The sequence below is a fragment of the Notolepis coatsorum genome (assembly GCF_963971535.1).
Source record: "Notolepis coatsorum genome assembly, chromosome: 15".
Classification (NCBI taxonomy): domain Eukaryota; kingdom Metazoa; phylum Chordata; class Actinopteri; order Aulopiformes; family Paralepididae; genus Notolepis; species Notolepis coatsorum.
Genome location: NC_140179.1, coordinates 12,577,620 through 12,602,274, shown reverse-complemented (window position 1 = coordinate 12,602,274; position 24,655 = coordinate 12,577,620). Strand labels below are relative to the sequence as shown.

The following is a 24,655-nucleotide window of genomic DNA, read 5'->3' as shown; positions in this document are numbered from 1 at the left end:
GAGTGATCCTGTGTAATCCCAGGAAACTCCGGCAAACAGCGCTTTACTGCATTTCATTATAAATCGTGCCATTTCTCGCCTGGATCAAGAATCATTCTGAAATCAACGCTAGATTATCGGTATTATGTTTCATCATGCATGCACGAAAGGGTGGGGGGGGGGGGGGGGGGGTTTCTATGCTTCGAGCGCCACCAACGACACATGCTGCGATCGCGGGGAAAAAAATCTTCGGATCAACGCAAGATTGATAACATATGTGACCCAGTCTGGCGATCATGCCTACAAGTCGCGGAGGTGAGATGACAGAGAGACACAACAAAAGGAATTTTTTTTGTATATATAATTACAGTTTGAGTGTTGAAGAACACATTTGCTATAAAAGCGAACAGTTATAGTATCTCTAATAGTAACAATTATTAATTTAAAAAAGGCTCTTCATGAGACGAGTTTCTTCCCAGCGCAGGGGCGGAGTTGCATGTGAAAGAAGGAGAGCGCGTCATCAACAACAGCTCGTCAAAGCATAGCATAGCCAGAGTGCAGAGTGCTTTGGTCGACAAGAAATAAGTTATGGATAAGTCAGCCAGATAGCCTTCTACAGAACGAGTCAATGAATGAATCACGCTATAAATACATAACGCCTACATGCTGGCTGTGTGTGTGTGTGTGTGTGTGTGTGTCTGTGTCTGTGGATTCAGTAAAATGCTTTTTTTTTTATCCACTTTTTCTCCTCTTTTTCTATTTTTTTATCCCATCCAAATTCCGCTGTTCCAATTCTCCCCTCCCCTGTCTTGAACGTTGCTCGCATATGCCCCCCACTGGCCGGTTGTAGGGAGGATAGAAGCCTTGCATCACATGTCCCCTCCGATACATGTGGAGGCAGCCTGTCACATCTTTTCACCTGCCAGCGCGGACTCTCATTGGCGAGGTGTAACATGTGGGAGGCTCACACTACCCCGCCATTTCCTGCCTCTGCTGTGCAGGCGTCCCCCAACCGACCTGTAGGACTCGCTGTCCACAACGTCCAGATTACCACCCATCGACTTCCACCCGCTAACTCTGCCAATTGAGTTAGTATGACGGCCGGCCCAAGCCGGAGGCAACGCCGACAGCCAGAGTCGAACCCGGTGTCTCTTGCGTTGGTGACGAGCGCAATGTCCGCTGCGCCACCCAGCCGCCCTAAGAAAATGCTTTCTTAAGTAATATTTTCAAGTAAAAGCCTTTTTTTCTTTTCTTTATCAACTACATAGGAATGATGAACATGTCATGTAATATTCACTCTCTGCTATTTAGCTGATTTGACTAAAGAAATCTAATGCACACTGTAAAAAGAAAATCACAAGTTGTGTCAAATAATATTTTTAGGTTAAACCTGTTCTTGCCTCTGCTTAACCTATGACTATTTACAGTGTAGTAACACACTCGTCTTGCCACCTGTGCTGCTGGCCTGGGGTCAGGGCCACAACAACCCCAAATGCCTCCAATCCCTTATTCTCTCTCAGTTCTCCTCAACCTTCTGTAGTGTGGTTGTGAAAGGGTTAACCTTCTGTATCGTCGCAGTGAAAGGGATAACCCTTTGGTAGTGAAAGGGTTAACCCTTTGGTAGTGTGGAACACCCTACCCACAGCCATAAAATAATGTGAATTCCTACCCACCTTCAAAACCGCCCTCAAAGAGCACCTACTGGACGCTGCAATTCGAAACTGGCCACCGTAAAGGTCCAACCCCAAAGCCCACCCACCCACCCAACCCCCTCCTAATGTACAGTCTCCTCCCCCTCGTATGAATATATTTTCTGTTAGGATCTCTGGTAAACAGCACTGTATATCTGTATATCTTGTTGTATGTCGTAAATGTCATGATATATCTGTATATCCTGTATGTTGTGTATGTCATAAATGTCATGATGAATCTAAAATGGGGGACCCTGATGTAAACAAGATGAAAGTCTTTCTTTGGTCTGCATCCCCTTAACAATTGTGTGTATTGAGCCGTACTGTATTGTACCCATTCTGCAATCTGTTAATAACATGTTCAATCAATCAATCAATGGTAGTGAAAGTAGTGTGGTAGTGAAAGGGTTAGAGATTCATTCCACTTCCTTATCAGGGCGGCTTAACCCTTTCATTACCACTCTACCAAAGGGTTAACCCTTTCACTGCGACGATACAGAAGGTTAACCCTTTGGTAGAGTGGTAGTGAAAGGGGTAAGCCGCCCTGATAAGGAAGTGGCCCTCCGGTGAGAAGAGACGACACAGTGACCTGGAAGTGGAGGAGACTAGAAGCAGGCTGGGTGGGGGGGGGCGTCAGAGAGGGAGGGGGTGGGTGTTACAGTACAATGGCTAGTAAATCCCCTCTGCAACAACCACACGACCAGCGCTGGAGCACGCGCTCCCTATGAAGGGAGACTAATCAGCTTGCTGCACACACGTTAATGTCCTTACCACGGCTGAGAGGGGGGAGGGGCTATATTTAGTGTTCACTCTCTCTATCTCTCTTAGCTGGAGATAACACCCCCCCCCCCCCCCCCCTAGCTGATTAACATCCCCGGAAATAAGAGAGAGAGAGAGAGAGAGAGAGAGAGAGAGAGAGAGAGAGAGAGAGAGAGAGAGAGAGAGAGAGAGAGAGAGAGAGAGAGAGAGAGAGAGAGAGAATTTCTCTGCCTCTCATATAAACATCTAGAGCAGCGGTTCTCAAACTGGGGTCGTGGGTAGGTGACAGTGGCAAGTAAAAATCTGGCAACATATTTTGGCTAAATATGCCTCGTTTTATAAATGTGTATTGGTAACATAGTGCTGTAATAAAATGTTCTAATAAATATGCATGAACGTGTGCTTTTATTTTGATATTCCTTAATTCCACGTTGAAATTACGCTATACGTGTGGGGTCCCCAAAAGAATATCCTAAATAAAATGAGGTTGTGGTATAAACCTCTTGGCACCCAAAGTAGGTTGCAAGTCTTCTTCTGTCGGGTCCCCACATGACAACAGTAGTAATATGATTGTGATGTTTCAGTGAGCCTGTATAAAAACATTTTATTTAATGTTATGTATAGTATACTACATGTTATGCAGATGACAGCACAGTGACATAGAGAGACAGAGAGAGAGAGAGAGAGAGAGAGAGAGTGAGAGAGAGAAAGAGAGCGAGAGGTAGGCAATGAAAGAGAGAAATAGAGCGATGGGCTATGACAGACAGAGGGAGAGGGAGAGACAGAGAGACGACAGAACGGAAGAGAGAGAGAATAGTGAGAAAGAGGGCAAGAGAGATGGTGAGAGATAGACAGAGAGGAAGAGAGAGAGAGAGACAATTTATTTCTCAAGAGATTTATTTTACTTGGGTTTCAAAGTCACCACCAGGGAAAGTGCCATCTGGAGGCTCAGGCCTCATCACAGTGACGCAGACCTGGAGGAAATCCACTCAGTCAGCTGCCATGTGTCTCTCAAGGCCCAGCCGGGAGTTAGGTACTGTACCATGCTGTTCCTTATTATATAGATCCACTCCAGAATACTATTCACGTACTACAGCTCAGTTTTGGAATTGTGAATGAACAAATCTTTCCTTAAAGGATAACCTCGCTATTTTTGGAACCTTGAACCCTATTTGTAGTCTGTCTACCATATTATACCTGACACACATAGAGACCATCAGTTCACTGATCGGTCCAGTACGATGAATGTGCTTTTTTTCCAAAGAGACGGGAAGCTCAGGGTGTATTCTTTACCGGTCTCAGTTAATTGTTGAAACAGCATTTGAACTATTTTGAACTATTTTGCCAACCGCACTACGCACTGTAAACCTCCGTGTAAAGCACGTATAAATGTTTGGAGTGTAGGCCTGTCCCTGACTATGGATTTGTAGTCGACTTTGATTGGACAACATTTGCAGATAGTCGATTTTATTATGCAAATTTTTTTATAAATAATAATAATAATATATATATATTTTTTTATCATTCCATTTGGGCTGTGGGGGGTGCTTAATGTCTGAAGGAGTCGACTGAAGGCTTCTTGTCCTCTGCAAAAGCATGCAATTGGTCCACTGATGGATACATCTTGATATTTGTCTAGTGTGTGAAATCCTCTTTCTGTGCCCGTTTTCTTAGGCAGTTAGCCTCGCTGGTATGTGCGTCATTAGTGTTAGCCACGCTTCTAGGCCTGCTTGCTTTTGGAAAGAATGATCCCATTTTTTTATTTGATTAATTTAATATTATAATTAAATTTTTTATAATTTTTTTTGCATTCGACTAAGAGGTTGGCAGTCGACTACGGCTCCTTTCGATCGATTAGTCGACAAGTCGAGGTCAGCCCTCGTGGAGTGTGATACATTTTACAGGACATTATACTGAGACCAGTGAGAATACATTCCCATCATGGAAAAGCACATTTTATCGCAAAGGATACACCAGAACACCAGAGAAAAGATTCTAGTTGAACCAAGGATATTGATAATAATGAAAGGTCTGTCCACTGCTGCTACACTTGTGTATAAAAATGAAAGTCTATAAAAGTGTCGAGTGAAGAGGCGGCTGGGTGGCGCAGCTGACTAAGCGCTCGTCACCAACACGAGAGAGACACTGGTATCGAATCCGGCTGTCAGCGTTGTCTCCGGCTTGGCCGGCCGTCATACTGGCTCAATTGGCAGAGTCAGCGGGAGGGAAGCCGGTGGGTGGGTCTGGGTCGTTGTAAACAGTGACTCCTACAGTTCAGTCGGGGCGCCTGCACAGCGAGGGAAGGATCTGGAGGGAGGTAGTGTGACCTTCCACACATTACACTCCCCCAGTGAGAGTCCGCGCTGCCAGGTGAAAAGAAGTGGTGGGCTGGGTACGCATGTGTCGAAGGAAGCATGTGATAGTCTCTGCCCTCCCAGACCGACGGTAGGGGGTAGAGTGCACAACGACCAGGAAGGGGATTGGGAATTGGCATAACGACTAACATTGGGAGGGGAGAAAAACGGAAAAAAGAAGGGGGGAAAGATAATGATAAAAAAAAAAAATTGTCGAGTGAAGAAGATTACAGCCACAGTGTGTGGATACGGTTTAAGAGTATGCCAAATATTACAGCCACAATGTGTGCAGTGTTACATCGGCGATTAAGTAAAAGAAGCCTCGACTGATTTTCTTCTTTTTTTAATGATCAAATCAGTCACTTTAAACACTTGCGTTGCTTTACACACATCATTTGTTTTCAACTTCGAGATGGATGGCAATCAAACACACATGCAGAACAATGGAAGAAACCACCAATCTGACACAAATCCATCCGAGAGAACGTTGAAATCGAAAGCAGATGTTTGCTTTTAGCGAGGCGAGGAACACAATTGAGTCTGCCTGTAGATACAGCCAAGGTTGTTCTCCTCCTTGAACCAAAACAAAATACACAAACTCTCTCAGACACACACACACACACACACGACGGAAATACTCTTCATGAACTCCAACAATTCGCGGGCTATGATTCTGACTATGGCGTATAAGCCGAACACACAGAAAAACTGTACAAAAATAGAGATTGATAGAAAAATAAGAGATCTGACAATAGGTATATAGAGAACATGCTGAGAGCATTATTTAAAGATCAGATCGGGAAAGATCGGTATCGGTAGATACTCAAAATCTCATGATCGGGATCGGATCGGGAGCAAAAAAATGTGATCGGGACATCCCTAATTTTATGCCAACATATCCTCTGTTAAAATGTGCAATGAGATTGAAAAACAAGACTTCCATTGTACTGAATCTTTAATCAAGGACTATTGGCTTGCTGTCTGTGGAACCAGCCGTTTACGCCACCCTACCTGGGAGTCGTTCTGCTGCGACACCCCTGTGTTGTGTGCACAATGTAACCTCCGCCCCTCTTACAGACAGACACAGTTAACCTCTTAACAGGCGGGCACATTTTTCAGAAAACGACTGAAAATTGTATACCTAAAGTAATCTGTAATTTATTATACGTTATACTTATAGTACATGCATGGGTCTGGTCTCTTTTGAAAGGAAACATTCTGAATTTTCATCCACACACACTGAGTGCTTTTTTAATTTTTAAGTTAAGTGTTGACGTTTTTTTTTTTTTTTTTTTATATACTTTTATTTGAATTATCTTGCAAATAGAGGCCTCTTACAGGTTCCAGCTGATAGGTATGACCTGGAAAACACAATGGGCTAGATCCACAAAGAATGGATTGCACGGTGCTAGTTGCACCCTACTTACAATTCATTATAAATAGAAAATTATCAACATATTGCACAATGGGTACAATACAGTAAGGCTCAATACACACAATTGTTAAGGGGATGCAGACCAGAGAAAGACTTTCGTCTTGTTTACACCAGGGTCCCCCATTTTCAATTTATAATGAATTGTAAGTAGGGTGCAACTAGCACCGTGCAATCCATTCTTTGTGGATCTAGCCCATGTGTCCATATAGCCTAAAGCCTTATCTTGTACAGGTCCAAAGTTGATAACAATACCACAGAAAATGTGTGTTTTACACAACTTTTTCTAATGGTATACGACCGGGTGCGTGTTAAGAGGTTGGGGTCGTACAAGACTCGGTGCATGTTAAGAGGTTAAGTAGCGAGGCCGGCCTGGATGTACTAAGCATACAGGAGTTAGCTAGTTCTGACTCAGCCCCTCTCCACCCCCCCCCCCAGCAAACATCTCCTTCTCTAAATATCACCCTCCCTTAAACCCAACCTGTTGTTTTTCTCTCTTGATAGCCATTTGCGAGAGCACCCCCCCCCCCCCCCCCCTCTCTCTCTCTATGAGGATGATTCGATTGTGTCGATGCCTCCTTATCGCAAAAACTAACGTTTTTGTTTATCAGATTGTTTAAAAAAAAGTATATTCCGCGGTCAAATAGGACTGCAAGATAAGATAAGAGTCTCGGCCCAAAAACTATGTCAAATGTCAATTGGTACAAAGCATCCCTCAAAGCTAAGGGGACCTATCTCAGCATAGATATACACTCTCTGTCTGGTTCAACATACATTCATTATCACATTTTAACACACTGTCATATTGTCCGCACGTCTAGACGTCTCTTACAGGTCTACGGTCCTCTACAAATTAGTCACAAAGAAATATCTCTTCCCTTATACGGTAGGCTTCTTCTAGGCACTTTAAAGAGTATTATTCCTGTACAGAAATAAAGCATGCATTGTTTTGTTGTTGCTATTGTTTTTTTTTTTTTTTTACATTTACAGGTCATCAGTCAAACTTTGGGTATCAAGAAAATAGATCTTTGGGTTTGTAAAAACACAGTGTCCGGTTCCTCATCACTGCATCGCTCGAGGGGAAGACTGTTCTCACTTCTCATTTCTGCCAGAGCAGAAAGAGATTAACTGCATTTTGGGTTCAGAAAAGCAGGGTGTCTCAGCAACTTCCTGTATTTTCCCCCTCAAATCCCCTCAGTGTTCCTCACTGCATATAGTGTGTGTGTTGTTTTGTTCTGCCATAGCTCTCAAAAAGCATGACCGGTATTGACCAGTGTTATCAGCCCTGCACGTCGTCCGACAGTAGCTATCCGTACCCGCGCTCGAGTAAACCGTCCGGTCGTTCCTGTCTTTCCGTGGCCATTATTGTCCAGGCTTTGTGTACTCGGTCTATCTTAGCTGAGATTACGAACGTCTGACCCCGGAGCATCATCTACGGGTTATGCTGCCTCTCTCCCGCCGGCTCTTCTCCCCTCTGACCTCATCTCCTCCTCCTTCTTTGGCCATCCTCCCTGGGAAAAAAAAAGCCTCTAACCTCCGACCTTCAGTTTTAGATCCAAGTGCTGGGTCCACCCCCCCCACCCCCTTTAATAATTCAATCAAACGCCCTTCTTTTCTCTCCTTTGTTTCCTTTTCTCTACTCATCTCGAGCGAGCAAGATCATGGTTAGTTACTCCCCCGTCGTCCACCCCTGCTTTTCAGGAGGTGGAGAATCCCAACAGAGAGGTGTAGCCGGGTGCAAGAAATAGCACTTCTGAGGGGGGCAGCGTGTTGTTGTTGTTGTTGTTGAGGATCTGGCATTTTGACACACTACACTTCAGTTACAGGGCAGCCAGGTGGTGTACATGGCGTGCTGCTGCTGCGGCGGAGGAGGAGGAGGAGGCGGGTGGTACCGGCGCTGAGGCGGCGAGGGCAAGGGAGGACCGGGGGGGTACATCATGGGCTGCACCTGCGCCACGTAGTAGTTGCTGAAGTTGCCGTCGGAGACGTAGGGCGCGGGCTGGTAGAAGCACGTGACGTTGGCGGCGTTGGGGATGACGTTCTGCTCGGCGAGGACGCGCAGCGCCAGCGAGGAGATGAGGCTCAGGGCCTGGCGCCGCTCGTGGCCCATCAGGCACACGGTGCTCTCCTGCACCACGTTGTGCAGCGTGGCCAGGTAGTCGTACTTCCGGTCCTCCAGGCCCACAAAGTGGTTCTGCAGGTAGGACTCCAGCTTCCGGCGCTGCTCGCCCACCTGGCGACAAAAAAAAACGTATAAATAAAATCATTAGTGGTGGGACTCGAGTAAAAATGTTAATCGAATTAATTCCAGACTTTATAGTTAATGAATAGAAATTAATCACTTTTTTAATCACATATCAATATTTGATGCGAAAAGCAAAAATGTTCAATTCAAATTAATTTTGGTATACGAGTGAATCAATAAATATACATTATATTATAAGTTTAAGCATCAAAATCCTGTATTAGCTACTACACATAGACCAACAGATCAATGCAATTTTAACAAAGTGCAGCAATTTTAGGAATAATATATATATATAGCGCCAAGGACTTTTTGTAAACTCAAGCACAAAAAAAGTTATTTGCGATTTATTATGTATTATAGCACATGCATGAGTCTGGTCTCCTTTGAAAGGTAACATTCTTACACAATAAAGAAAAATCATCATGCGATTAAATGCATAATTTTTTTTTACTTTTAATTCTTTCTGTAGTTAATTAATCGAAATTAATGCGATAAAGTCCCAGCCCTAAAAATTATTAAAAAGGCTGGCTCAGTGATTGGCCTCCCTCCTGATTCCCTTGGAGATCACCATAGCCAAGCGAACTAGAACTAAACTGAACACCATTTTATCTTTTGAAGGCCACCCCACTGTTTAGTATTTTCGATGCTCTGCGAAACCCATTCAGTGATATAGGATGTTGATGCCTCAATGCTCTACTGAGCGATTGAGAAGGTCCTTTGTTCCTGCTGCGGTTACATTTTTTAACGAACACCGATAGCACTGTGTTGAGAGGCTCTCCTATTGTGTTGTGTATCCTGTATTGTATCATGTAACTGTTTCTTTCATGTTTGTATATTTGTATTCGCTCTGGTAGGCAAACCATGTTTCCCCCTCTGGGATTAAGAAATAAACCATACCACACCACTTGCCTTCACGCAACACGGCCCTGCTCCCAAGTAGCCCACCCCCTGACTCTTTTCTTTTAACTCAATCAGCGCCGGAGCGATATGCGTGATATGGGTCTAAAAGGCCAGCCTTTCGGGACTGATTTCACGATATTTCATGATCTTTGCGGAGCTATTTCTATATTCTATCTATATTATAGCTATGGGGAAATGGTTCGGCTCATTTGACAAAAACTATTTGCTGTACAATATGAAAAAAAACTGTTAGTTTCTACATGCCTTCGTTCGTTCACAATGCCAAGCTAAACATTGTAAACATTCACTGAAATCGAGGCTCATTTCCTGGAAAGGGAGTTATGGAACGTTTACTGCAGTATGCGCAAATCATGTTATTTGCTCGCCTGAGACACATTATTCCCAGGTCATAGGGTAACAAGACAACACACCTAGTGTTCCGTTTATCAAAACCAACATGGGGGGAGGGGGGCGCGAAATTATCGAACACGTTATAACTAGGGATGCTCGATATTGGCTTTTTTACCGATACCGATATACCGATATTGTCCAACTCTTGATTTCCGATACCGATATCAACCGATATCACATTTTAATGCCGATATCGGCCGATAATATCGGTAGGCCGATAATATCGGACATCATTTCTATAGAAATGTAAAAAATAAATAAAAAAAAAAATATTGAAAACCGATACCGATATTTTCCGATAGCACATTTTAATGCCGATATCGGCCGATAATATCGGTAGGCCGATAATATCGGACATCCCTAGTTATAACCCATTTAGACTGGTAAATGTCTAGAATCACAGACAAAAGCATTGCATTATAAATTATTCTGTATTCCACTATGACAAATAACAAACTTCAAAGGCAGTAAAGCTGTTATATCGATCAGGTAGGGATATCTTGTATTGATCAGGTTAGTAGGCCTATATAGCTAAACCATGTTTCCCCTCTCTGGGATTAAGAAATAAACCACCCCATACCTCGGGGAAGTCGATGAAGAAGCGCGAGCACATGTAGCGCTGGAGCATCTTCATCTCGGCGGCGCAGGCCGCGCGGAAGCCCCGCACCAGCAGGTGGCAGTATTTCAGCAGGCCGCCGCCGCGGATCTCCTCGGGGCTGCGCGTGCAGATGAGGCGCCGGCGCAGGTGGTCGAGGGCGGCGGGGAAGTCGCCGTAGACGCTCTCGCCCAGGATGGTGGGGTGGAAGGTGGCGGCCATCGGGTGCTCGGAGCACTCGTAGAAGAGCAGCAGGGAGTCCAGGCGGATCTGGAAGGAGTCCACGCTGAACTCGAACTGCCGCCGGAGGGAGTCCACGAACTTGAGCTCCACGTTCTTGCCGCGGTTGTTGGAGAGGGAGATGAGGCTCCAGCGGTCGTGGTCGTTGCAGACCTTCACCATCTTCTGCACGTAGGCCTCCTGCGGGAAAGAGGACGTCGTGGCAGGCGCTCGGTTAGGAACTAGGATCACGCGCTGTGTTCTGTGGCTGGGTCGATCAGGGTTCCCCACAGACATTGCAAAATGAAATTCAAGGACTTTCAAGTACTTTCCTAAGCACTATTTTCTTTATTTTAAAAGGGCATTTAAAAGGATACAATTCACCTTAAAAAATATTAATGGCTTAACCTCTTAAGCCCGGAGCCCTATTTTCTGAAAATCCCTATTGATGATAATATACATTATAACTGCTGTTGTGACATGGTTATGATGTTTATACTTGAATACGTTTACAAAAAAAAAAACGATAATTTTGTCAGACAGTCTGCAGAGCTTGATTTATGACGTGATGTCATTTGTGGTCGGCCGGCGGACCGTACGGGCTAAAGAGGTTAAAACCAATTTCCGACAATTAGTTAACTCGTTAGGTTAAAAATCTAAATTCTTTGATTCAGAACAATTTTATCATGGATGAACAAAACTTTCAATGTGAATGGTTGATTTGAATTTCAAGGACTTTTTAAGCACCTTGTTAAAAAATTGGCTGTTTTCAAGGAATTACAGGCCTTGACTTTTTAAGCACTAGCACTTTAAGCACTTCAAGGACCTTGTGCGACCCCTGGCTGATATACTGTAGGCCACTCTATCCATTGTACCGGGACTTTTCAGTACAGGGTAGAGTTAAGTTTCGGTTTCATTACAGTCATTTTAGGAAGTAGAGATTTCAGCACAATAGAGCCCTTTCATGGGAATGTTTATTTGTCCTCCATGTTGGAACAACGATGTGAAAAACAACAGCTGTGATGCGTTGATATGTGAGAAATACAGTACATCACTAAACATGTATAATTTGGTGTCTTGTTGCTGGATCTTGTTAACCCTTTCACTACCACACTACAGAAGGTTAACCTTTCACCGTCTGTAGTGTGGTAGTGAAAGGGTTAACCTTCTGTAGTGTGGTAGTGAAAGGGTTAACCATTTGCCGTGCGGCAGTGGAAGGGTTAACCTTACCCTTTGGTAGTGTGGTAGTGAAAGGGTTAACCCTTTGGTAGTGTGGCAGTGAAAGGGTTAACAGAATTATTGTGCTTCTCCATTGTTTCGCCCACTGTACTACTGCACAGCAATTATGCCTTTTCTTTCTAAAGGTGGTAACCAATGTTTAAAGGCAGCCATGTTGGAAAAAATAGAACTACACAGTTATTGCATCCGAGGCCTCTTCTGTTCAAACAAACAAATGACCACGACTGGAGTCTGAATGGATTCCAGAGTGGTCACCTCACCTGTTAGCCTGGCTGCAATGTCTGAACTCGTCATACTTTTCACCTAATAAGTTGATTATAGGGATGCCCCGATCACGTTTTTTGCCACCGATACCGATCACTGATCGTCTTGAGCCATATCGGCCAATACCGATCCGATATCAATCGTTTTTGATTAAAAAAAATATATATTTATTTTATATTAAATTTATTTAAATTTTTTATAAAATATATATATTACATAATTATACTTGTAGTTGTATTATCTGCGAGACATCGCCACCACGCAACAAGTCAAAATGCTCACTATCTCCACTGTCTGTGTGTATACTCTCTGCTTTGATCAAATCACATTCAGCATGCCCTCAGCAGGGTATATATGCGGCTCTGCAGATATACCCTACTCCCTCAGCTAGCCCCGTTTGTGACTGCGATGCAAGCCGGGGCTCGAATACGCATCGAATCATTGTTATAAGACATTGATATCAGGAGCTATCTGTAGCTACTGCTAGCCGGCTAGATAACGTTACGACAACGCCTCAGTGAACTATGTAGTTTAATGGGACATTTCGTTTTGAACAGTGAGCTAACGTGAGCTATCATGCACTACTCATCATGCTGGAGCATTTGTTGATATCAGGAGCTATCAGTAGCTAGCCGGCTAGATACCGTTAACAATGCCTCATGTATTAAACTAAAAGTGAATCGTTGACTGGGTCATTCTGTTTAAACAGTAACGGTAGCTAACGTTAGCTCACGGAGATCGCATGCACTAGGTTAGAGCAGACTATTGCCCGAGCTTGTTTACATGGGTAAGGGAGGGGCAGGAGGAGGAGGAGGTGGAGCGGCAGTTTGCAGCTCGCAGCTCCGTGTGGCTGAGACAGAACTCAGCGAGTGAGATCTCTGCTGTTTTTCTATCGGTTTTGACGATCGGCGAAAATAAAGCATTATCACTGATCACCGATCGCATATTTATACCGATTATCGGCCGATAACGATCGGTGGCCGATCGATCGGGGCATCCCTAGTTGATTATAAACCTAATCCTCACCTTAAACCTAACCTTAACCTCAGTGGAGACCTCACGTCCCACCTAGGGATGGGAATCGAAAACCGGTTCCCGTTGGGAACCGGTTCCTAATTGGCCGATGCCTGGAACCGTGTGGCTCCTGTGACTTTCGATTCCCTTATCGCTGCCTACAGTTGCGCAATAACGTTACGTTAGCATGTAGCCATGGCAGACTCTATTTGATTCCTTAAGGGCTCGAAATTGCCTGGGTTTTGGTATTATGCTCCCGAAATGCTCCCGCTGTTTGGCTACTTCTATGTGCAGTGAAAACTACTTGAATGCTTTAGAACAGTCATTGATTTAGTTTAGGGTGAGCTAAAATTAGCCGCGGAGCTATCGCTAGCTAACGTGAGCTAACGCTATTTAATCAAGCTCACAAAGAGAGATAAACAGCTGACAGCGGATAGTACAGGTACAAATACAATAAAACAGCGGGTGGGGACTGTTGTGTAAACCTTGTACTCTTTAGTTCACATATAATAAGAGCCGGATTGTTTGTTTACTAAGTCTCTACTAGTCTACTCTGAGTCCGTCAGACAGGAAGTACCATGGTGCAACATACAAATGTGTCCGTGTAGCAACACAAACCAATACTTTAAAGGACAGGGGCCCGGGGAGGGAGCTCTCTCTCTCTGTGTGTGTGTGTGTGTGTGTGTGTGTGTGTGTGTGTGTGTGTGTGTGTGTGTGTGTGTGTGTGAGAGAGAGTGTGTGAGTGAGAGACAGAAGTCAGAGGAATAACAACCTGTTATTCAATAGATTAAATTCGTTTAAGAATAAAAAAATAAATACATTTTAAGAGAATCTCAAATACATTATTTTATTTAAGTGTAGGCTATAGTTAATGTTTTATTTTTTACAGTGTTTGTATTTTTCTGACATGGGGGCTCAACAATAAATGACAATCAGAAATGTCAAGTTGCATGTTGTTATTCTAACCAGCTTAGACCCCGACGCTCTGCATCTTCTGGCCGCCTCAGACCTACTCCTATCCGAGCTCCGGGAGGGTCATCAAAGAGAAGTCGCCTATTCTCAGTCCTTGCCCCACAATGGTGGAATGAACTACCCACCCCAGTTAGGACAGCCGAATCACGTCCAATCTTTCGCCGTCGACTAAAGACGCACTTCTTCAACCATTATCTGAATAAAAAAAAAATATATCTAACCCTAACTAACCGTACTGTCATGCACTTGTCCTAATAAACTAACCTACACTGTAGCACTCAACACTTTGATGAACATTGTTGCTCAGCTGATAGAGTTGTGCCCTTCCTGATGGCTTGTCGTACAGAACTTGTAAGTCGCTTTGGATAAAAGCGTCAGCTAAATGACTAAATGTAGTTCTGTTGCATTTCCAATTTATTTATTTAAATTATAAATTGATCAGGTATCGATAAGGGAATCGATAAAGAATCGAATCGATAAGCAGAATCGATAATGGAATCGTATCGATAAAATCCTATCAATTCCCATCCCTAGTCCCACCCTAACCTAAAGTAGAGTCAAAGTATTTTTTGGGATAATCGGATTTCAGAGATATAGTGATTTCAAAGATATAGCGATTTGAGAGATATAGCGATTTCAGAGATATAGCGATTTCAGAGATATAGCGATTTCAGAGATATAGCGATTTGAGAGATATAGCGATTTCAGAGATAGCGATGTCAAAGATATAGCGATTTGAGAGATATAGCGATTTGAGAGATATAGCGATTTCAGAGATATAGCAATTTGAGAGATATAGCGATTTGAGAGATATAGCGATTTCAAAGATATAACGATTTCAGAGATATAGCGATTTCAAAGATATAGCGATTTCAGAGATATAGCGATTTCAAAGATAGTGATTTCAGAGATATAGCGATGTCAAAGATATAGTGATTTCAGAGATATAGCGATTTCAAAGATATAGTGATTTCAGATATATAGCAATTTTAGTCTCAGAGATATAGCGATGTGAAAGATATAGCGATTTCAGAGATATAGTGGCTTGGTCACTTTGTGAGATTACAGCTCTGGTTCACAGACATTATAGGTGGTGAGAAAAAGCCAACTAATCTGAGGCCCTGCCTGCCCTACATATCCATGTTCTTACCGTGTGCTAATGGTCTCAGTGATTCACCGACGACCTATAGGCCTATACGATATACCATTAATTAGGGCTATGGAACCACACAATGACATGAATCCACTTAAATGCTGTTGTCAATTATATGATCCGTTTAATTTTATCATTGAAGATATGATTCACTTTATTATTCACTGCACCTTGTACTCTTATTCATAGTATACATTCAAATTCTTTATTGCCTATATTTATTGTAAAGTATAATATAAACTATAGGGCTACAGACCCTAATCTACACCTTTGTTTACACACTGTTTATTTTTCTCATCTTTTTTTATTCAGAGTTAATTATATTGTTTACAGTGTTTATTTTCTTGTTATTTTATTGCCTATATTTACGTCTTTCTACTATCCCCCTGCCAATACCTGTACCTCCCCTCCCCCATGCTGCTATGACTCCCGAATTTCCCCAAGGGGGATTAATAAAGGAATATCTTATCTTATCTTGAATTTTTTTATTAAATAAATAATAAATAAATGTGTAAAGACGGTTTAGTTGGAATTCTGTTGCTACTGCTAGGGGAACAGTTTGGACCCAAATGTATTTCCTCTAAACAATTGCATTAGCAAACACTGCAGCAGTAAATAAACAATAAACATGAGATATTTTGGAATGTTATTGTTGTCACTTTGAAACCGTCAATAAACAAGTGTACACTGCAATGAAAATGTGATGAGAATATATTATTTGAATGACCATGATCATTTTGTAAAAACAAAGAATTACAAAAGATGTCATATTGCAGTGGAATTTATATTAAAGAAATAAAAGAATGATATATATCCCCTGCCCTATATATACGTATATATGATGAATCCTCGAAAAATAAAATACATGAAAAAACGATTTCATGCATTATGCATATGGAATAATCATAAAGTTTTGAGTCAATAGAGGCCTGGCACAGAATGTTTGTGTAGTTCTCTGTCTTCCAACATGGCTGCCATGTAACATAGCAATCATTGTTTTGTACATGGCAATGGAAGAGACAACAAGTGCTATGTGTTGATATACGAGAAATAATATCAACATAAACACAATAATTTGGTGTCTTATTACTGGATCCTTTAAACAAGTCATAGTAGAACTGTAATATCAGGTTTTCCCAGTGTATTACCTTGTCTACCATGCACTGCACAGAAATTAAGCATTTTGAAAGTGGTTACCAATGGTTACAGACCGCCACCATGGAAAAAAGAGAACTACACAAACATTCCTGCACAACCTCTATTCTATTTAGAATGATATCATTAACCATCGTCAGGTTCATAGACCTCATTTACACCTTACATTAGCCCTTTCACTACCACACTACAGACGGTTAACCATCTGTAGTGTGGTAGTGAAAGGGTTAACCGTCTGTAGTGTGATAGTGAAAGGTTAACCGTCTGTAGTGTGGTAGTGAAAGGGTTAACCGTCTGTAGTGTGGTAGTGAAAGGTTAACCTTCTGTAGTGTGGTAGTGAAAGGTTAACCATCTGTAGTGTGGTAGTGAAAGGTTAACCTTCTGTAGTGTGGTAGTGAAAGGTTAACCTTCTGTAGTGTGGTAGTGAAAGGTTAAGCATCTGTAGTGTGGTAGTGAAAGGGTTAACCTTCTGTAGTGTGGTAGTGGAAGGTTAACCTTCTGTAGTGTGGTAGTGAAAGGTTAAGCATCTCAGTGTGGTAGTGAAAGGTTAACCGTCAGTCGTGTGGTAGTGAAAGGTTAAGCATCTGTAGTGTGGTAGTGAAAGGGTTAAACGTATGTAGTATGGTAGTGAAAGGGTTAACCTTCTGTAGTGTGGTAGTGAAAGGTTAAGCATCTGTAGTGTGGTAGTGAAAGGTTTAACCGTCTGTAGTGTGGTAGTGAAAGGGTTAACCTTCTGTAGTGTGGTAGTGAAAGGTTAACCTGTAGTGTGGTAGTGAAAGGGTTAACCGTCTGTAGTGTGGTAGTGAAAGGTTACCCTTCTGTAGTGTGGTAGTGAAAGGTTACCATTCTGTAGTGTGGTAGTGAAAGGTTAACCTTCTGTAGTGTGGTAGTGAAAGGTTAAGCGTCTGTAGTGTGGTAGTGAAAGGTTAACCTTCTGTAGTGTGGTAGTGAAAGGTTAAGTGTCTGTAGTGTGGTAGTGAAAGGTTAACCTTCTGTAGTGTGGTAGTGAAAGGTTAACCTTCTGTAGTGTGGTAGTGAAAGGGTTAACCTTCTGTAGTGTGGTAGTGAAAGGTTAAGCATCTGTAGTGTGGTAGTGAAAGGCTAACCTTCTGTAGTGTGGTAGTGAAAGGTTAACCTGTAGTGTGGTAGTGAAAGTGTTAACCGTCTGTAGTGTGGTAGTGAAAGGTTACCCTTCTGTAGTGTGGTAGTGAAAGGTTAACCTTCTGTAGTGTGGTAGTGAAAGGTTAAGCGTCTAGTGTGGTAGTGAAAGGTTAACCTTATGTAGTGTGGTAGTGAAAGGTTAACCTTCTGTAGTGTGGTAGTGAAAGGGTTAACCTTCTGTAGTGTGTGGTAGTGAAAGGTTAAGCGTCTGTAGTGTGGTAGTGAAAGGTTAACCTTCTGTAGTGTGGTAGTGAAAGGTTAACCTTCTGTAGTGTGGTAGTGAAAGGTTAACCTTCTGTAGTGTGGTAGTGAAAGGTTAAGCATATGTAGTGTGGTAGTGAAAGGGTTAACCGTCTGTAGTGTGGTAATGAAAGGTTAACCTTCTGTAGTGTGGTAGTGAAAGGTTAACCTTCTGTAGTGTGGTAGTGAAAGGTTAACCGTCTGTAGTGTGGTAGTGAAAGGTTAAGCGTCTGTAGTGTGGTAGTGAAAGGCTAACCTTCTGTAGTGTGGTAGTGAAAGGGTTAACCTTCTGTAGTGTGGTAGTGAAAGGTTAAGCGTCTGTAGTGTGGTAGTGAAAGGTTAAGCGTCTGTAGTGTGGTAGTGAAAGGTTAACCGTCTGTAGTGTGGTAGTGAAAGGTTAAGCATCTGTAGTGTGGTAGTGAAAGGTTAAGCGTCTGTAAACACATTCAAAACCGCTCTTAAAGAGCACCTACGGGAGGCTGCAATTCTAAACTGGCCACCGTAAATGTCCAAACCCCCCCCACCCCCACCCCCTCCTAATAGTCAGCCTCCTCCCCACCGTATGTATATTTCTCTCCCACCCACCCACCCCCTCCTAATGTACAGTCCCCTCCCCATCATATGTATATACTCAGGATCTATGGGTAACAGTACTGTATATTTGCATATCGTATATGTCACAAATGTAACAGTACTATATACCTGTATGTCATGTATGTCCCTATGCCATAAATGTCATGATGTCATAAATGTTGTGTATGTCATAAATGTCACTATGAATTTAAAATGGGGGACCCTGATGTAAACAAGACAAATGTCTTTCTCTGGTCTGCATCCCCTTAACAATTGTATGTATTGAGCCGTACTGTATTGTACCCATTCTGCAATCTGTTAAATAAAGTTTTCATTCATTCATTCATTCAAAGGGTTAACATGCATTTCTAATTATCAAATAAATGCCACATGTATATGATATATAGTTCATGGACAAACAAAGGCATACTAAACAAACATGGCAACGGATAAGACAAGTTAGCCAGGCTGTTCTCCTCTACCTTCTCAAACCACTGTGTGACATTTTTGGTAGACTTTTTCACACCTTGTTGCATATCCTCTCCCCCAACACACACACTTCCTCCGCCCTCCCCCCTCCACTCATGTCACAGAAGAGCTTTTAAAAGGATATCACCAAAACAGGACTCATCTCGTGAAAACACACATCTGTGTTTTCTGTGTAACCTTAGCATTTGACCTTTTACGTCTGTGTTCATTATGAATTGAAAATGGGGGACCCTGATGTAAACAAGACGAAAGTCTTTCTCTGGTCTGCATCCCCTTAACACATCCACCGCCATTCACGCTGTACAGCGATATTGAGATCATATAAAAAATTTTCGCCATGGCATTCATAATTCAGCCACCCAGCCTCTGGTGATACAGTGGGACTCTGCACAATATTGCAACGCCTCAATACCGCCGCCTGGTGGATGATCGGGCGAGTTACAACCGGAAGTGGCAATCGGTGCATCTGGGAAATCTGTCCGGCAGTCACATATTGTTGCGGGACTCCAGACATACACTGGCGTGCATATGGATCGCTGCCATAACTCAATAATCGATATGATTTGGACGTTTATTGCGCCATACAAACCGGAAATGGATCTAGGAGATCGACGTCAAATAAGTGGGATCTTTTTCCTCCAGTCTCGTCGGCGAACGGTAAGAGGACGCTAACGTCATTTTCAGCCCAATTGTTTATTCATTTCACCGCAAACCGATCTGATCAATATATCACCCATACTGACGATCACGGAATTATAAACGACCCCCCCCCCTTTCCTCCGCGCATGATGACGCATAACGTATAGGATCATATACAGTTGAATTTTTTAATATAGCGTGTATCGGGAATAAACAGCAATCTATATATGCGTTTAGGCCTATAACTCACGTCCTAGGAATTACTGCAGAAAACGATTAAAACATACTTATATTCTAGAAGGTATTTTTGTATGAATGTTTGAATGAAAAAGTACAACGTTCCTACATCCTGAACGATAGATAATCGATGTTGAATGGGCCATAGTAATGTCAATTTAGCAATACAATTTAAAAAGTTATAGCCCTGCAAAGAAGGTGAACATCTCCATAGGCTTAGGGGGCTTTCTCAATCAACATCGGGGTCGAATCAGCTCCGTGCCGTCCTCATTCCGAGTTCCGTGCCGAACTCCCCCCCCCCCCTCTCTCCCCTCTAGTTTGTGTACACACTTCAGTCTTGGTGCGCTCTGGGTTTTGTTTACGGTTTGCATTTTGAGCTTGTAAGCTTGCCGTAGTCGATGATGTCACGCTCGAAATGTAAACACAGGAAGTGTTCACACGGAGACTGGAGACTGGATGTTAGGGATGGGTACCGAATTCGGTACTTTTGAGGCACCGAACCGAAACACGTCGGTACTACCGAGTATCGAATCAAGTGAGAAACCGAGGGGGACATTTTTTTTTATTTTTTTTTTTATTTTTATTTTACTTTTTTATTTTCATGTCAACGTTCACACGCACAATATATGCTTACCTAGGATTTGACTTGATTCAACAACAAAGCAGTCGGAGCAATGACAAGCCGAAAACTGTCGAAATTGTAGTTATTTGAAGTTTGGATTCTTTTTTTTTACGACCGAGGTAGGTAAATTAAATTTCTTGAGACTAAAGTACCGAAAAAAGGTACCGTTGGGTACCGGTATCGATTCACAGGTACCGGTACCGGTTCAAATGTGAAAGGTACCCATCCCTACTGGATGCTGATATAAAAGAAACAAATAACCAATAAATATGAAGTTATATTTGAACCTCTGTTGTCAAGCCTTGTCAATATAACCCACCCCATTTTATCACGAATGGATGGTGTTGTAGAGTCCGCTTCTGAGCGTTTTGCAGGGTTAACGATATCGCTAAGCTAACTGCTAATGCTAGTTAGCTTAGCCTTTTACTAGTAACATTGCTGCATCGATTATATTGAATGTCATTGATCTACTGGTCGACCACGGCCGACTGGTTGGGCACCACTGGTCTAATAGAAATAAATGCATTCGAACAAGAAAGTATAGTATACAGCAATGGCTAACGCTAAGCTAACGGCTAACGCTAGTTAGCTTAGCCTGTCCAGCAGCTAACATTATCCCATCGCTCGTGGCAATTATATTACATGTCATTGATCTACTGGTCGACCACGGCCGACTGGTTGGGCACCACTGGTCTAATAGAAATAAATGCATTCAAACAAGAAACTAATGTATAGAAATAGCATGGCAAACAAAAATTGCCAGGCCTAATGCGAACCAGAAGTGCTGTGCTTTGTAACGCGTGGCTTCATGTTTTCATCCACTGAGCTGTGAGGTTCCACATGCTTGTTTTTGGTTGAGGTCTGAACTCTCAAATTGCCCATAAATATCGTTTTTGTGGGTATTGTCCAGTGTGGTTTTATCTGCCCAAAATTCAAGCAAGCATGACAGTAACAACGTTGTGTGTGTCACGCCCCCCGCTCCCACTGGCCCGATTCCAAAACCACCTAATCCAACTGTCCCAGGTTCAGCGGGGGGTAAAACGAATGAGCGCGGTTCGATCCCAAAAAGGGGTGTGTCCGTCTGAGTGAGAACACTCCCCCCCCCCGTTCCCGGGAGCAGTGATTCGATCCCAATAGGTAAGTGAGAAAGGCCCCTTAGAGTGGTGGCAGACTGGCTATATTGATGGATATAAGTCATGGCAGGGAATGTGTTAACAATTGTGTGTGTTGAGCCGTACTGTATTGTACCCATTCTGCAATCTGTTAATAAAGTTTTCAATCAATCAATCACCGTGCAAGGGGATGCAGACCAGAGAAAGACTTTCGTCTTGTTTACATCAGGGTCCCCCATTTTCAATTCATAATGAATTGTAAGTAAGGGTGCAATTAGCACCGTGCAATCCATTCTTTGTGGATCTAACCCACAGTGTTGCTCTGTACCTGTATTCCAATATGGATTCGTCCATACATGGCAAATAAAATATCCGACTCTGACTCTGATCTGCCTGTATCGAAATAAGTAGCTATATGTGTGCAGACGGCGGTTTAGCTGATATGCAACGAATGAAGATATTTTTCCTTTTACAAAGTTATTGATAATCTAAATGACATCTAGTCCATCCGCGTTGAATATATACTGCACGTGGGACCCGTGGTAATCTGCATAAGGCGGTTAGTTCAGTCGTTTTGTTGGGCAGACCGTCAGAGAGCCATGTAGTAGCTTGGCTTGAGCCTAACGCAGGCTATATCCAGGTCTAACCGAGGGCCGACTGATTAATGTGGATCCGACTCCAATTGGATTAGAGGGAATCCTCTTTGTATTGGAAACCACCGTTTTTACTATCTGCAGCCCTATCATTGAGCAGCTTAACCGTATCCAGGGCAGATTTCTGTCTCATTATGCTCCCTGGGGGGTTATTGAGACAATAACACTGTGACAAGGAAATAAACAACAACAACAACAATAATAATAATAATTTGCATATGACAGGCCTGCATACCTTGTTAGAATGACACGGCAAAGTATAGACCCTGAGAGAACATTAGAACGTGAATTTGTAAAATACTGAAGCTCAGCATATTAGCTGTACAGTACAGTGTACTGTATAGCTGGTTTAATGTCACATTTCCGAAAGCATGTCGTGGTTAATAATAACAAGATGTCTATGTTGTGTGAACTGTACAGCGTATACACATGATTATCAAAGGTTACATTGATTGATTGATTGATTGATTGATTAATTGAAAACTTTATTAACAGATTGCAGGATGGGTACAGTACAGTACAGCTCAATACACACAATTGTTAAGGGAATGCAGACCAGAGAAAGACTTTTGTCTTGTTTACATCAGGGTCCCCCATTTTCAATTCACCATTCATCACACAGGCCCGAGATATATAATTTACCTTTAAGGTCATGGGTGTGATCTTTTCTTTATTCACGCCTTCGGGTAAGAAGTCGAGGAGGGAGTCCAGCACTATGTCCTTCACGGTCTGAAACTCCATCTCGCCCTTCAGGTCGGCGCAGAAGATCAGGTCCAGGTCCTTCCAGCCCAGCCCGCTGTCCTCGTGCAGGACGTGGCTGGCCGCCGAGCCGTTGAGCCTCACCTCCCGGACGTGGATCCGCTTCTCCTCCATGCGACACCGGACCGCCTTGACGATGTCCCGCGGCTTCACCTCCAGCGTGGGGAAGTTCCACCGGCCGTGGATGGGGATGGAGCCGGTGAGGATGGCATCCAGCCGCTCCACTTGCTCCCAGTTGAGGACGCTGAGGTTGACGCTGCCGCTGCTATCCCCGGCCCCGTCCACCACGCAGCAGCTGTCAGTCGCCACCGATAAGTCGACTTTATTCTCACCCATCTTGTTATTAAATGTAAACGGTGACACTTTTCAGTTTGCGTCGTAGTAGCAGCGAGATAGCACGGCCGTTTCGCCGCTGGGGCGGCAGCAGCATCAGCTGGCTGTGTAGCTCAGAAATGGCTTTTTCTTTTTTTTGAGTTGCTCTTTATCATAACAAGATATGCTGAACGGAATCGCGGAATCTTTTTACCTCCACGGACAGAAGTCGTTTGCATGGGTTGCTTTACAGCTGCCCTGCCCTCCTCCTTTGCAGAGAGAGAAGCTGGTAGCCTGCAGTTTGCCCAGTTTGTCCAGCCGACAGGGTCAATCACTGTCCTGCAGCATCTGCCCGGCGCGCTGCGCGCTCCGTTCCGGCTGCACGGCCAAACTCCAAACGCGTAAACTACATCAAATGGATCGAACCCGCGTCCGACAATTGTACAGCTACGTACCAATGCATCCCAAATACTCCGTCCCACCATCCGTTACATCCCGAGACGTCATCATACTCGGACAACTTGTTTTTCTTCTCACTTTTACGCACAGTGGGTTGTGATGAGTCTTCCCCTCGTAACCGCAACTTTACGCATCACGTTAAGCGGCGTCGACGACACTGTTCCACTGCTGCAGACCTATACTTTCACCATTTGTAGAAAATGACGTGTGCATCTTTCTAATCCGTTACATTTTGGGCCTTTTTTCGCTTGCTGGCACCGCTGCTGCGTAATGCCACAGAGCAGGTCTCGAGCCACAGATGCTGGAGAGGTTCTGAGGAGAACGCTTCCCGTCTCAGGAACGGCGGGGCGGGTCGCTGTGATTGACAGCTCCTCCCACCAATGCTGTCGTTGTCTCGTATTACATCGTATAGCCTACATTCTCAAAAGGTTTAGTTTGGGAGGTAGACAGTCATACTGGTTTCCTGTCAGTTTACTATTATTTACTATTATTACATGTACTGTACAAATAGAACATGGATGTATGGGTGTAGCCTAGTCTACCGTCTCTTTCAAATACGGGTTCAGGTTTTATAGATAAGAAAAATATTAAATATAATGTGAATAATGTGAAAATAAAATCAATAGGCCAACAGCCTAAATTCAACTTTCACACATATAGCGCATGTTTTGGGGGCCACATGCACTTGATTCTTTTATTAGTATGTGAGTAGGCCTATATCTAAATAATGTATTCATTCTTAAGTACAATTTATTTTTGACTGAAGAAGAACCCTATTGCAATAGCCTCATCGCCATGGAACAACCAAGGCACTGTGGAGACCAGAGACATTAGGCAAGCGATACCGGAGTCTCATGGCAAGCACAGAAAGACTCAGAAGAAGCTTCTATCCCCAGGCCATCAGGTTGCTCAACGAACAATAACACTATGCAACAACCATGAAATGCACTCACAGCACACACATCCGCACACACTCACTTTAAACAATCAACCCACTGCAGCACCCACTCTACA

At 43.2% G+C, this 24,655-nt stretch overlaps 1 protein-coding gene across 1 annotated transcript; it reads right to left on the bottom strand.

Moving 5' to 3' along the window:
- Positions 1-7,807: 7,807 nt before the first annotated feature.
- Positions 7,808-23,932, bottom strand: LOC311241813 (terminal nucleotidyltransferase 5A-like). Its single transcript, XM_084330731.1, has 3 exons — positions 22,754-23,932; positions 10,355-10,789; positions 7,808-8,448 (listed from the first exon to the last, which is right to left on the bottom strand). The coding sequence occupies exons 1-3, from the start codon at positions 23,204-23,206 to the stop codon at positions 8,032-8,034; spliced, it is 1,305 nt and encodes a 434-aa protein (XP_084186857.1). The 5' UTR covers positions 23,207-23,932; the 3' UTR covers positions 7,808-8,031.
- Between the last annotated feature and the right edge of the window lie 723 nt (positions 23,933-24,655).

Bases quoted from the DNA above. Each gene is read 5' to 3' on its own strand.
- LOC311241813 (XM_084330731.1), bottom strand. From the start codon at position 23,206: ATGGGTGAGAATAAAGTCGACTTATCGGTGGCGACTGACAGCTGCTGC. The intron at 10,790-22,753 runs GTAAATTATATA...TCTTTCCCGCAG, and splicing joins TCACACCCATGACCTTAAAG to GAGGCCTACGTGCAGAAGAT. The intron at 8,449-10,354 runs GTATGGGGTGGT...TTTTGTCGCCAG, and splicing joins TCTTCATCGACTTCCCCGAG to GTGGGCGAGCAGCGCCGGAA.